The 15,330-nt window shown below is 41.7% G+C and overlaps 1 protein-coding gene across 1 annotated transcript in view; it reads left to right on the forward strand.

Moving 5' to 3' along the window:
- The first annotated feature begins 1,947 nt into the window (after positions 1 to 1,947).
- The window catches only part of MBNL1 (muscleblind like splicing regulator 1), a 146,708-nt gene continuing 133,325 nt past the window's right edge, over positions 1,948 to 15,330 (forward strand). The window contains exon 1 of the mRNA XM_044670910.1: positions 1,948 to 2,755. Coding sequence (XP_044526845.1) covers positions 2,582 to 2,755 — 174 coding nt within the window. The 5' untranslated portion in view covers positions 1,948 to 2,581. The remainder of the gene's footprint in view (positions 2,756 to 15,330) is intronic.

Here is a 15,330-nt window from a genome sequence, read left to right on the forward strand (position 1 = left end):
CCACTGGAGTTATTCAAGGATGGAATGGGCTAACATGAGGAAAACAGCTTCCTAATGAGGGCCATGGGCCATTTTGGGAAGGGATGGGATCCTCCTTCCCGAAGGGAAGGCTCGTCCAGGATGATGTAGATCAGGGGTCGGCCACCTTTTTGGCCGTGAGAGCCCTGAATGCCACATTTTTTAAAATGTGATTTTGTGAGAGCCGTGCAGTGCTCACAGTGCGGCTTCCTGTAACAGCGCCTGAAAAAAAACTGGACCTTATGGCTCCTGCAGAAAGAGCCATATCCGGCCCTCGAAAGAGCCAGATATGGCTCGAGAGCCAGATGTTGCCGACCCCTGATGTAGAGGGTTAGTGCTTGGCGCACAGTAGGTGCTCCATGAATGGTTTTTGGTTTGATTCAAAGGGAATCTTGTTCAGATAAAGGTTAGATCAGAGGGTCTTGGAGATCTTTTCCAGTTCTAAGGGTCTGTGATCATGTCAATAGCTCCCCCCCCCAAAGTCTGTCTCTTCCCAAACAGCAGATTTTAGGAGAATAATTGACGATTTACCTGTTGTAAGGGAAATGAAAAGATCAGGAACGACCCAAAGCTGCTGAGTTAATCGTTGGCAGGGGCCGGCAGCACGTAGCCGGCGATCCCCACCCCCAGCCCCTTCCTCAGAGGTACATCATGTCGACCAAATCAGATTCCCTTCTTAATATTTGATGCTTCTGGGATGGAATCGCTTTCTCCCTTGAGGATGACTTATATTTTGCCAGACGTCCTGACAACGCTGCGATTCTCCTTTTCCCCACATGACCTCAGCTTTTGCTCGAAAAAATGCTGGCATAAAGGGTGCTTTTGTTCCTCTTTGGCCTGCCTGTGATATATTGACAGAGTGTCTGCGGGCTGAATGGAATAGTTTTACAGTATAGCGGAGCAGTGCTGCGGGGAGGCCGGCTGGCCGTCTTGCTTAGGGTTTGGAAGGAAGTGAATCGGATAGGTCAGGAGAATGTACCATTCGTAAACACCCCCTTCCTCTCGGATTCACGTGTCAGGCCAGCAGGCTGGCTCCGGGGAGGCTGCCCAGAGCAGAGCAGAGCCGAGCCGAGCCGAGCCGAGCCCGGGGGAGGCATCTGGAAAGTGAGCTGTGGGCTGAGAGCTTGCCTTTGCCGCCGTGATTTCCAGGCGCTGGTGTGCTTCTGTGGGAGCTCTTTGGAAAACTAACATGGTTTAATCCACTAACTGCATGTTGGGTAAATTCAAAACCCACATGCTCGTCCTCTTGCCGTGGAATAAGTCCCATCTGATGGACATTTTCTGTGCTGAGAGCATAGTAATGAACGTCTGACAGGCGCGACCTTTCATAAGACAACCCACACTATTGGCTTCCTGCCCAGAATATTGCTGCAACCCTATCTGGGATTGGTCGTCCCCCTATCATGCATTGCTTCGCAAAGGGAAGCGGCCCCTTTTTTAATAAATCTACGATGGCTGGCTGCAATGGGCTGCACCGTAAGTATTCTGTGTGGAAGGAGGAGGCAGGCTAGAATGTTGGCTGGTCGAGGGTCACCCGGCAAGGTGGTGAGACTGTGGGACATCGGTGAAGTGCTACTTGGTAAATGGTAACCTATCTCTTTTTTCTACAGGTTGGTACTAAGAAGTGCCTTTCCTGACGTCTCTGCTGCTTGGACCGCTTCTAGAGCAGCCCCTGCTTTTGCCTTGCTTGCTGCCAGCTAGACTGCGAGGACAGCACATCCACCCTCCACCCTCCGCCTCTAGCCCAGACACCCCCATTTCTACTTATAATCAAGAGAAAGCCTCTAAGTATCTGGCATTGCCTTAGGCTGCTTTACGATAAAGAGAGAGAGATTGAGAGAGAGAGAGAGAGAGAGAGAGAGAGAGAGAGAGAGAGAGAGAGAGAGAGATTGAGAGAGAGAGAGATTGAGAGAGAGAGAGACAGAGAGACAGAGAGACAGAGAGAGAGAGAGAGAAAAGTTTGCTGAAAAAAAAGTAAGATCTTCTGCCAGAACAAAATCAAGGAGGAAGAACAAACAAACAAACAAAAATAATTTCTCGATTGTTGCTCTAAAGCTGTTGCATCTGTCTATGCCAAACTAATCAATACCAATTGCACCACAGAACCCAATTGCAAATTCAGCTGTGAGGAGATTACCTTTCAGACAATTTGCTGAAAGCAGCTTGGAAATTCTGTGTCGAAGGGTCGGCCACGTTTTCATGCTTGTGTTTTGGGCTCCAAATTGGCACTGAGAATGGGTTATTGAGAGCACAAGGCTAGTTCCAGGCCCCACTCTGAAACATTTCTAGACTTGTGATCCTAGCATTTCTCTTAAGTCCCAAACCTCTGTCGATGAACAGTTTTATGCTGTGAATTTCTGGTGGGATTTCTTTCCTTGATTTTGACAACACGATTTTCCATGTACCTTTAAAGAGCAGGGATTTGGGCACAGAGCATTTCCAGAGGGGACATTTTCATCATTTCCAGTCTTAACAGTTTGGCTCTGTTTTGGGGGGGTTCGGTTTTGGTTTTGTTCGTTTGTTTCACTGAAAAAAAAAATTTAACTACCTGTAAAATCTAAACATGGCTGTTAGTGTCACACCAATTCGGGACACCAAATGGCTCACACTGGAAGTGTGTAGAGAGTTCCAAAGGGGCACTTGTTCAAGAGCAGACACGGAATGTAAATTTGCACATCCATCGAAAAGCTGCCAAGTTGAAAATGGACGAGTAATCGCCTGCTTTGATTCATTGAAAGTGAGTAAATATTCTATTATTTTAAGGGTGAGGATGAACGGAATAAAGGAGAGATAAACAGAAGGAAACCATCCATTCTTGGAATTAGGATGGTCCTTAGTTAGCCGTTTAGATATGGGGGATGATGTTATGACTGATTTGGGGTGTGTTGTCTGTTCTGGGTGGGGGGAGCAATCGAGAGCATTTAAAATAGAATTCAGCCCGATTTAGTGTATTGTCGATACTTTCATCAGTCTCGAGACACCTGATTATTTTATTAAGCAGAGATTCTAGGTGTATTTTTATTTCATTTGGAAAAAGACATGTGTGTACACAAGCTTTATATATATACGTATACAGAGGCACGCATGTGTTTACATAGTAGTATATATGTGGATATATGCATGGGGGTGTCATGTGTACAGACACAGGGGTACATATCTCAGAGAAATATCCAGAAGTTGAGCCTGAGAGAAAATGACCCCTCTTTCATTTTAAGGGATTCAGATGCTGCTTCTATGCTTGGGAAGGTAGCTGGGGAATCAGGGATGTTTGTTTCAACAGCTTAAGGAAAGATATGGATTGATGATTAGAGTTTTTTATATTTATTTAAGTATTGGTCATTTCCTTGTATATTTTCACGTTCATATGTTATAAGAGAGAGGCTCGTCTGCTGGTTAAACCATCCTGCAGAAAATATAATGCCAAGGAAAGTTCTTATCTAATGCATGGGAAGTTTTAGAAGTAGAAACTTTTTTTTTTTCTTTTTGCTTTTCCTATTAGAACTCCATCAACTGGGTGAAATATTGAGCTCTTAATCATTGAATTTTTTTTAATGTTTTAAAAATCCTCTGGAATTCCTCTTAGCTTTTTCTTTTTCTTGGTTTCTTTTCTGTTTTGAATTATTATTTTGATTTAAAGCTCCATCATCTAGAATGTCGAGGTTTCAAGTAGCGTCTTCTGTGAGCACCAGAGTCCCCAAAAGGTTTCCTCTGAAATCCCTTGGCCGATAAAGATGGCATCAGGTGCCGAGGTCAGGTGTCATCTTTGAAAATAGGTCTTTTGGAGGCCAGCACCAATGTCTGGATTTGACATGTACCGTCAGGGTGTCCGATGGAGTCTGCTGCATGCTGGAAAGGGATGCTTTTTGTTCCATCAGCTACGTTTCTCCCTCTTGGTAGTAGATCTGAAGCTTAGTGAACTCTGTTGATCTTTTAAAGAAGAAAACGTGATTCTCCTAAAAAAAGGAATAAATCCTCAAGAAGGTTCTCCTTTGTAAAAGCTGTGGCTTGCTCATGAAGCCTCTGCTGCACTTCGGGGCTGTCTATGCTAATTTTCAGAAGCTAAATATTATTTTAGGTAGTCTATTTAAATATATATATATATATATTTCCATATATATTTTTTCAAGGATATCAGCATTAAGGCTCGAGATTGACTAAGATGTGTGTGTGTGTGTGTGTGTGTGTGTGTGTGTGAAAGTAAAAAACAGAAAAAAAAATAATTTTAAAGCAAGGCACATTTCTCTAAGCATGACAGCCGGAACTCGTGGGGCCTCACATTTTTTTCTTCCTTCTTTTCGTTGGCGTGGAGGAGAGGCGATCTGTGTCTTTATGAGCAGAACTCATTTGCCTTTGTAATTTCCAGTTGACTGTATGCAGGTGTAACCAGCAACTGGTACTCCTCTAGGGGAGGTGAGGGGCTAATCCCCAGGCGAGGCACCCACCTGTGCCCACAACTAACCCTGCTTTGACCCAATTCCACTGAGCCCTGTTTGTATCCTAGCAGACGGTTGAGGGTGTACCCGGTGCTGCAGCATAAAGGACAGCCTTCATCATGGCTGGGAGATGGAGGGTGTTCTCAGAAGAAATACTTCCCCATAGTCTTCTGCAACCACGTGAGCCATTCAGATTCAGGGGCTCCCCCCACACTGCCGATTCTTAAATATTTTTTAGTTGTTGCTTATTCTTGACTACAAAATAGTCCCTTTTTTAGAACCCCCCCCAATGCTGACTCTACGGAGGCACAGGATGCGGCGATCATCTTCAACGGTTCTACCGTCAAGGTGTCTGTTTTAGTTTTAGATTTTTTTAGCTTTCAATTTCAATGTTTTATTCACATGGACCCACGTGGAACAGTTTGTAGCTGGACACTTTGTCCTTCCTTATATTGTTTTTCTTTTCTTCCTTTAAAAAAAAAAAGGCCCGTCATTTTCTCAATAATGTCCCAAATACAGTAAAACATTTTGGCTGAATTTAGAAAACGAAGAAGAAAAAAAAGATAATAATAATTAGGTGAAATGTGGTTTTCTGGATAAGCACAGTGTCCCCTTCATGACTAATCCTTCTCCGTTGCGAAAGAAAGGTTAAAAAATCCTCAGTGTCATAATTAAACAAGTCGATGTTCCCTAATATCAACGATCATAAGAAAACATTATTTTTTATTTAATGAGATGTTTAACTGGCCTACCTTTAAGCTAGCTGCCCTCCGTGGCTCAGCCCTGTGGCTACCCCAGATTAAAAACATATTTCAGAATCATGAGAGACAGTCTGGTATTCATTTTTGAAGTCTCCCCATTGGGGAGAGTGTTGGAGTTTTCTCCAGCCCTCTTTCCTCCCTCCAAAATGGCTGGACCATTTGTACAGTCCAAATCCAAACGGGAGGAATTTTCCAAACTTTTGCAATAGGATGACTTGTTCCATAAAACGTGTCCGTCCTGGGTTCTGCCGAAAGCTGTGGCCCAGCCTTTTGCCGAGCTCTTCAGCATGAGATGGATGTAGTCTGTGTAATCGGCTATTTTTAGAATGCTAGGAAGGCAACCGAAAGACTCTCTGAGACGACCCTGTGAAATGGTAGCAGCCTTCAGCTGTGCTGCCTCGGACTTTGGCCACATTCCCAGGTGTCTTATAGCCGTGGTTCTCATTGGGGAGAGAGAATGTATTTCATTGAAAAAGAGGAGAAAATCTCCGAAAGCTGTTTTGTTTATTTACATGAAAACAACAGGCCCATTTCTGTATCTTAACTGGACGAACATTAGGCAAGGATTTGGGTTTGTTTAGGGTAAATTCACGATCCTTGAAAAGAATGAATTCATTTAGATTGAACTTGCTACTTTGAATCTTGTAAATATCTTTTTCACATTATAAATGGGGAGGTACCTTGGGGCAGGGAGGTGGCTCAGTGGATTGAGAGCCAGGTTCAGGGATCAGAGGTCCTGGGTTCAAATGTGGTCTTCCTAGCTTCCTTGCTGTGTGACCTTGTGCAAGTCACTAAACCCCCTGCCTTGAAATCAATTTATAGTAAATTGATTCTAAAACAGAAAGTAAGAGGTTGTTTTTTTTTTTAATAATTGATACTAAATAAAAAAAGAAGGTTGAGGAAAAACTAGACAAATGTGTGGTTTTGCAGAATAGAATAGAACTCTGGAATATGAAGGTGATTCAGGCCCCAGTGAGAACATCCTCACCAAATACAGCACCGAGAAAATTCTGGTTTTTTTTAAAAAAGACTTTTTTTTTCTTTGTAATTTTACTTTTATAATTAATGTTTTCATTTGCTTTCATCTCAGGCTGACTGTACTGAGTCAAGACTTGAGCTGCTTACAAGCTGCATATTGAGTCCATTAAGTATGGCATAGCCTCAGTTGTTTTGAAAATCTGTTTTACATTGTAATGGAAAGAGGTTTTTCTTATTATTCCTGGAGATACCGATAAATGGGGAGGGGTCGTTCCCCTGGAAGTTGTCATCGAAAGTCGAGAATTGAATCAGGAGGAATTTAGGGACTGTTTCAGGACCTCAGCTCAGTTCCCTTCCCCAATCCACGTCTACCCATTGGGAATCCTTGAACCATCAGTTTCAGCTTCACGACAGGTCACTGATGCCTTTGCCAGAGTCGCCTTTTATTTTGAAACGAGCAATTAAGAGTGTGGTCAGCAAGCTTGGATCTTTGGATCACAGTTTAGCCATTTATTTTACTTTATTTTTATTTGGCTTTTTTTTTTTTTTGACTCCAGAAGTTTGTGGTGGTGGTTTTTGTTTTGTTTTTGTTTTTTTTTTTTTTCATGGGGAATGTTCTGGCGGGTGGCATTATTTGGTACTTTATTTCTTTATAAAGTTGACGATTGATCTTCTGGCTCTCGGGTCCCAGTGAGTCCTCTTCCAGTTCCCAGTCTCCCCGATCTCGTTGGCAGAGCTGCATTTGGAAAATCTCCTTGTCAGCCCATCAGCTAGCATTTCTAAAGCATCTGCTTTGTGCCAGCACTGCGCTATGCATTGGAAAGACATTAGCCATTGTAAAGATAGCAGCCCAGAGGAATCTGCCTCCGCCACAATGGAGTGAGGGTCACCATCCTGATACTAGCCGGCATTCAGAACGGGCTGGAAGGCTTTCAGAGTTTCTCTTCGTTTATTCATATAATAACCCTGCAGAGTGCGTGCTGCTAATATCCCCACTTTTACAGAGGAGGAAACTGAGGCAGGCAGCATTTCATGACTTGCCAAAGGTTTCACAGCTCTAAAGAAACTGTGACCAGATTTGAACCTTTGTCTTCTTTACTCTGGGTCTAGTGATCTAACCACTTGCCCCCTAGTTGTCTCTGATTATCCACGTTCCCCCGATTCCTTAAATGAGGCAACGAGGTGGCATAGTAGAGAGAGTGCTATACCTAGAATCAGGAGGACCTGCGATCAATACTGTTTCTCGTGACCTTTGATAAGTCATTTGATTATGTCTGTCTCAGTTCCCTCCTTTTCTAGGTCCTTTTATTATCCCCTGCCTTGCACGTGGGTGATGCAGTGGGTACAGCACAGGGCCAGGAATCAGGCAGACTCCTTTTTCTGAGTTCACAGATACTAAGTAGCTGTGTGTCCCTGGGCAAGTCACTTAACCTTGTTAACCTCAGTTTCCTCGGGTGTAAAATCATTTGGAGAAAAAAATTGGCAAACCACATCAGTATCTTTGTTAATAAATCTCTTAATGGGCTCGCAAAGAGTCAGATCCAAGTGAAAATGACTGAATAAAAAAATTTAAACTCCCGATAGGGTTGTGAAGATCCAATGAGATAATATGTGTAAGACACTTTACAAAGCTCAAAGCATTATTATTATTACTAATTGTATGTAGTGTAAAAATTGCCTCCCTTCTTAGTCAGAACGGTTGACCCATCACCTACTAAGTGCCAGTCTCTGTGCCAAGCACTGGGGAGCCAAAGAAAAACCAGACAGTCCTTGCCCTCAGGGAGCTCACAATCTAGTAGAGACAACTATGTGCCAACAAACACGAGGCAAGAAAAATACTTATAATTAATTGAGAAAGACTTCCTGTAGAAGATGGAATTTTAGCCGAGACTTTGAGTAAGTCAGGGAAGCTGGGGGCAGAGAAGAGGAGGGAGAATGTCCTGGGCTTGGGAACCAACCAGAGAATCTGCCTGGAGTCTGGAAATGAAGCATCTCATTCAAAGTATGGAGAGGAGACGAGTGTCATCAAGCTGAAGGGTACGTGTTAGGAGGGGAGGTATGAGACTGGGACGTGAGCAGGGCACTGTGGTGTAGAGCTCCTGGTGGTGGGGATGCTTGGAAGCCTGAGTAGACATCCACACTCGAGTGAATTCCAAAATGAGAAGATTTGAATTATTAGCCACATCATTTTGAATGTTGAATGTTTTATACTTTTCCTTGTCCCCAATATAACCTATTTGCTTCTTGACTTCATAAAGAATTGCTGTCATTATCGCATGATTAGGTGTCTCAGTGGCAGACCTGGAAGACCTGAGTTCGATTTCAGCCTCAGACCCTTAGCAGCTGTAGTACCCTGGCTAAGTTATTTAGTTGCCTATTTATATACAATAACTATATAGTTATTGTTGCCTTAGTTTCCTCATCTATAATTGTAATAGCACCCATCTCCAGTTGCTGTTGTGAGAATTAAATAAGAGAATAAATATAATGTGATTAGCACTGTATCTGGTATATATTAACCAGTATATACATGTTCGCTATTATTATTATATCACCTGTAACATGTTTAGCTCATATTTCAATATTTTTGTTACACCCTTATCTTCCTTTCTAGAATCGAAGGTCCAGGCAATTGGGGTCAATGGCCCAGGGTCACATAGCGGGGACATATCCTAGTTCAGATTTTAGCTCGGGACCTCCCACCTCCACCTTGGCTCTCTATCCACTGAGCCACCTAGCTACCCCATTTCAGTATTTTAAAAAATAATACAATTATAACCTACTCATTCTGGGCCAAAGCTATGTTTCAACTTTCTTAAATCAGGGGAATTGTCTTTTAAAAATGTATTCTGATTTTTAAAAGTAATTAAAGCTTATCTCAAGTTTAAATGACTCATGAATTCATCATCTCCTCTGCCTCAAATAACCAGTCCTCTGTTACGAATAATATGGATATTAAAAGTATTAATAGCTTATTTAAAGTCATTTTGATAGTTATAGCCACGTGCCTGATAAGATCTAATTCAAATCGCCCGCCATTACCTTCTCCCACCTGGATGCTTCATACGAAAAAGAGCGTCCCAATCGCATCAGGAGTCTTATACCTCTGTCTACACAATCATACTTCCTCCGTAAGAGGAATCATGGGAAATGTAGTTTCCAAGTCCCCTAAATGTCCACAGGAAGCTTGTATCATATATCTAAATATTAAAGCTCAATGAACCCCAAATTTCCACTAACACACCTCTTGGCTTTCTTTTGATACAATGTCATTTTCCCCTATCATTTGAGTCAAAATATCAGTGCTGCCTTTGACTCGTCATTTTCCCTCAATTAATTCTTCCAATCTGTTGCCATGTCTATTGGGTTCTCCTTGTATTATGGTTCTTGGCTCTCTCTCCTGTTGTCATTCTCTTAGTTCATTCCCTTTGGAATGCAAGGGTCTCCCTCCCTCCAATCCATGCTTTCTTCCCAGAGCTGCTGCGTTCATCCTACTACTAATGTATAACTCTCCCTTCTTCAAAAACCTTTGCTCCTTCCCTGTAGTTTTGATTAAATATACCTTCTTCGTTGTGTTGTTAAACAACCAGATTCTAGCCTACCTTTGGTATCTGACCTCGCAGTCTTCTTCTTCAGACACTCTATGTTCCAGGCAAACTATTTCTGATCGTTTCCTACCTCCATGTGTATTAGACTCCCATAAATAAAACTGACTTCCGTACCATCTTTTTCTTATTGTCAGCCTTCCTTCTTTAGCTTTTATGTGTTTCCTAATTTAGGGAAATTAAATAAATAAATAAATGGATAGATAGATAAATAGATAAATAAATAAATAGATGAACAAATAAACAAACAAATATATATATGTATATGTATATGTATGTATGTATATGTCTCTTCAGTCCCAAATGCTAAGTTAGCCAACTGGATGAGTTGGTGTCAATTTATATTTTGTACCTGCGATCATAAGCTCTTCATAGATTTTTAGTAGAAAAGATGTTAGGGATCATTTATTCCTGACGAGGAAACTGAGTCCCAAATGGACTATGGTCTTCTCCCAGGAACACAGAATGATAAATAGCAAAGATAATTATTTTGATTCTCAGCTTTTCTGTAGCATTTCTCATTGAATTAAGCCTAGAGTTGTGACAAGTCACTTAAGATCCCAGTCTACAGGGCAGCTGGGTAGCTCAGTGGATTGAGAGTCAGGCCTAGAGATGGGAGGTCCACCCTTACCACTCTTCCACCTAGGAGCCAATACACAGAAGTTAAGGCTTTAAAAAAAGATGCCAGTCTACATTTGCATCTTGCTTACATAGCTTCAAAAATATTGCTGTCTTGGGCCCTTCACTGACATCGAGGAGAACTTTCAAGCTCCCTGCACAGATCTAAGGTCACCAGGCTGTCCACACACCACAAACCACAGGGATTGTGCTTGGTTGTCACCATAGAGAGTGGAAAAAAGGAAATGGATGAGCCATCGGCCCACGAAGGAGTAGAAGCCCCCCAGGACCTGGTTTGGGAAGCTCACTCTGGCATTCCCCTGGTCCAGGATTAGCAGAGGATTTATACTATCACCATCACTAATCCTTTCCCTTTCCTGCTGAGCAATGTCTGCCTTCTTACAGACTTAGACAAAGCTTCTTATTTCCTTACACTGAGATTCCCTTGAGTAAGTGAACAGAGTTCCAAAATCATAAGAGAAACACAGCTTGGAGGTCTACTAGAAACCAATTTTTGCATGTGTTATTATTAAGATAGACCTTGGACCTTGCAGGAGGGATGCATGGGCCCATTTGAGGCTGCTGGCTCTTTATCCTCCTCCTGCAACCTGAATCGAGTCATTTCACTTTTTTGTGCCTCAGTTTCCTCATTTGAAAAACGAGGGGCCCAGGCCGCAATACCTGGTTCCTTCTGGCTCTCCATTTGGCATTCCTACAATTTATTACATCGCAGGACCTTGCCATATTGCTGAGGGGAGAGAAACTGAATGAATGGAAATTTTGAATTTTACATGTGCCGACACACCAGACGTGAGAGCTAAAGTGCTCTGTTTGATACAATTAGTCATTTAAAGTTTAACAGCATGTAACATAGTTCTCTTTGGTTGAACTGTGTGATACATTTGAATTTAAGCCTCATTGAAGTTTCCCAGCCCACCCGTGGATCAGGTGTGCGAGTGTGCGCCCACCCACAGCATCCAGAGATGCTTCTGGAACTGGCTGGACTGGACGGTGAGGGGGGGGGGGGGCGCTGCCAACGTCGCCGAGGAACATCTGACTGAAATCTCGCTTCGGGTGGGGGATCGCTGGCGATCCTTGGACGGCCTCGTCTGTCTGTCTTCCGTGTCCGAAGCCGCAGACGTGTGACATAGAAACGGTTGTGCCTGCAGCACGGACGTCTCAGGCTCGCTGCGAGGACCAAGCGAGGGGCAGCGGTCGAGGGAGACCTCAGAGCCGTCTGCAGATGTCGTTACTGTTAACATCCTGTCCATAAGCACATGTTAAAGGAAGAAGCGGACGGGAAAGCAGAGGACTCTTCTGACGGCGGCGAGCTCGTCCCTCTCGATTCCTCCCATCTGATCTCAAACAAAAATTCATCGACAGAATGTATTAGCATATTCGCTGTGCATGTGCTCTGATATGTGATATCCATGTTTGCGTGTTAACATGAATATGAATTTGCATGTGTGCAGCATGTTTGAGTTTAAGGGAAATTTCAGATGACAGGAAACAAGAGGAAAAACAGATTTAGTTTGTTGGCCTCTGGAAATCTTTCTGCCTTTCTCTTCTTTTTTATTTAGTTTTGCCTTAAATTAATAATATATATTTATAATATAACCAAATAGAAAACTTTGCAAATATTTTATTATGATGTCAATACATGCTATACAACACATCTACATATGTGTTATACACGTCACAACATAAACATGCAAACACATGCACATGTATTAATATATTCATTATACGTGTAATATAAATATACTAACTACATACAAAACTACATATAAAATATAAAACTACATATAAAATAATAATATAAGTAAAATAACGGACAATTAAAGCATATAAAGCACTTTGAGAATTTTCTAATTTTCATCCAATTATCCAATCATATTCCAGAATCGTGGCTTCGTCCTCAGAACTGGAGCTCTAGCGGAGGACGGTCCTCCTAAATATAGATCAGCAACTCCTCTGCTTACCTACCGCCAGTAGGTTTCAACCGGTGCGCTTGACCTCTGGTTCTATCTCTCTCTATCTCTGCCCGTCTCTGTGTGTCTCTCTCAGTCTCAGGCTCTTCCTCTCTCTGTTTCTCTCTGGATAGAACTCTTATAATAATCAATGAGATCATAGAACACGTACTTTAAAGATTTCACCTTATTACCTAATGCGCAAATGGCCCAGGGAAATATTTCTGAAATGAAAGTGTTCAGGTTAATCCCTACCTATAATGGTGCCTCATATTGCCAGAACACAATTTAAAGATACGGCCATTTTTGGAAAAAAGTTTCCTGGAAACCTGCTTCCCAAAGATAGAAATGTCTGAGCACTTTAGGATTTATTTATTTGAAAATCTGACATTTCAGTCAGTTATCAGATTGAGCCTCATGAAGAGATTAGATTTGTGTGTCGTTCGGGTCCTGTTACCTGGAATGACTTTAGAGGGATTTAGCCTTTCAGACATATTTGATAAGGAGACTTTTTTTTTTTTTAAGATCTAAGAACATAGACGTAGAGGAGCCTTAAGAAGTCCAATCATTCCCTCTCGCTTCCCACCGCCTCACCTGTCCTGCATCTAGAGCAAACATTCCTTTTCATTTTGGAGATTGAATTCTTTTTGACATTGTTGACGTTTTCCCCAGTGGAGGTCGTGTTTGTGTGGAAAGCAATGGAGCTCTTCATCTTCTGTGTTCAATATTTCTGGGGGAGGAATACACGTGGTGCCTTATGGCAAGATTTAGTGATACATGTATGAACTCTTTGACTTCCACTTCTAATCAGTCTTAAACTATTTTGATGAGTCAGTCACATTCAGCTGTTTCAATCTTGTTGGACTTTTGGAGACCTCATTTTGGGCTTTATTGGCAAAGCTAGTGGAATGCTTTGGTGTTTCCTTCTCAAGGTCATTTGACAGATGAGGAAACTGAGGCAAACAGCATGCAGTGATTTGTCTCAGGTCTTAAAACATACAGGTGTCTGAGGCCAGATTTGAATGTAGGAAGATGAGTTTTCCTGACCCCACATCTAGCACACCATCCGCTGTACCATCTAGCTGCCCAGGAGCAATAGAGTCTGTTCTCCAATCCGAATTAAGACATTTCTCTCGTTGTGGAAAGCCCCTACCCCGACCCCAACCTTTGTCTCTGAAATCTGTCCTTATTCTCTCTGCTTGATCATTCTTGGGATTCTCCAGGTACTTATGATCCATAGCACTTATAGAAAAGTCTCTTTTGAGGGTATGCCATGAATCTGGGACCATTGCAATGGAATGCTGGATGCCCATTGCATTTAAGTCCACATGAATATCTTAGATAGCAACCAGGAAATTTGCCATTAAATGATAACACATATTGTATGTCTGCTTGAAGTATTCAAGGGAATAAACTTAGAAAATTGCATGTTTACATTTAAGTATCTTAGACCAATAAGAGATAGAGTAAATTTTACTCCAAGAGTATCAAATTCCAGTTTTCTCTTTCTTTTCTTTTCTTTCTTTGTTTTTAAAGCCACACCTTCAATCTTAGAATCAATACTGTGTATTGGTTCCAAGGCACAAGGGTGGTAAGGGGTAGGAAATAGGGGTTAAGTGACTTGCCCAGGGTCATGTCACTAGGAAGTGTCTGGGGCCAAATTTGAACCTAGGATCTCCCACCTCTAGACTTGCCTCTCAAACTACTGAGCTACCCAGCCATCCCCACTGAATTATAATTTATGAGCAGAAAAACCTGAAAGTCCCAACCTGTCACTTACTGAACAAGTACACCCATATTTTAATCTCAATTATTTACTACCTGAGACTTTGCATGATTGACTGATTTTTCACATTTGTTAAACTCTATTCATGTACAAGTCAGTGCCCCATGCCCCTATTGTCTGTCTGTAGCAGTTTGGGGTCTTGACCTTTCATTGTGTGCTTCCAAGATTTCTAATGACTTCTTAAGCCTTGACTGTTCCATATAAGAAAAGTGGTGTGTGAAGGTAATAGTGAAGGATGAATTTCACAAAGTAAATTATAGTAAATTGAAGCTTAAAAAAGTGGATGCTTTTGAAAAAGTCATTTTCAGTTTTCTGCCATACACTGACATGATCAGTATTTGGAATCTACTCGTGACTGATCATTTACATGTGGGAGTCATTCTTCCTGTTGGTATATTCAAAAGATCAATGGTTCAGATATCTCAGTTCTTTCAATATTTGAAACTCTTTCATTGGTTGAAAAGGAGACAAGGAAAATCTAAGGACATGGAGCATTTATTAACTACAGATAATTAACAAAAAAGATCTCTTTGGTTGGATGGGTTGACTAACTAGAAAGGTCAAATACAATATTCAGTGTAGGGGAAACAATAGAAGCAAATTAGTGTTAAGTGGCTGAAGTAAGAACTTTCCTTGATTAGTACTGCTTTTCATACACCAGCCTTCCTTTCAGATGTGGGAACTGACAAAGCCCCTCAAGAAAAGAAAAGAGACCCTTACGAGTTTTGTGAAGCACCATGTGTGTTCTGAAGAAATCATTTTTGGTCTGATTACCTTGTACCTTTGCTCAAAGAAGTGGAGGCTTTTGTAAGAAGTGAGAGTATGATTGAATTATGGATTATCTTAAGTCTTTATTAACTTTTGCTACCTATGCCTCCATTTCTATGAATCATGCCATGGTCATACATTGAATAAAGACATCCATTCCTAAGATAGCTGAATATATAAACATCAGAACTGAAAATGACTAGTCAGAAAATGTATTTCATATATCTATTCTCTCTCTCCCTCTCTCTCTTTTTCTCCATCTATCCATCCATCCATCCATCTATCTATCCATCCATCCACATTATCTATCTATCTATCTGTCTGTCTGTCTGTCTGTCTGTCTATCTATCTATCTATCTATCTATCTATCTATCTATCTGTCTGCCTATCTTC

This window comes from Gracilinanus agilis, chromosome 3 (genome assembly GCF_016433145.1).
Source record: "Gracilinanus agilis isolate LMUSP501 chromosome 3, AgileGrace, whole genome shotgun sequence".
Lineage (NCBI taxonomy): Eukaryota > Metazoa > Chordata > Mammalia > Didelphimorphia > Didelphidae > Gracilinanus > Gracilinanus agilis.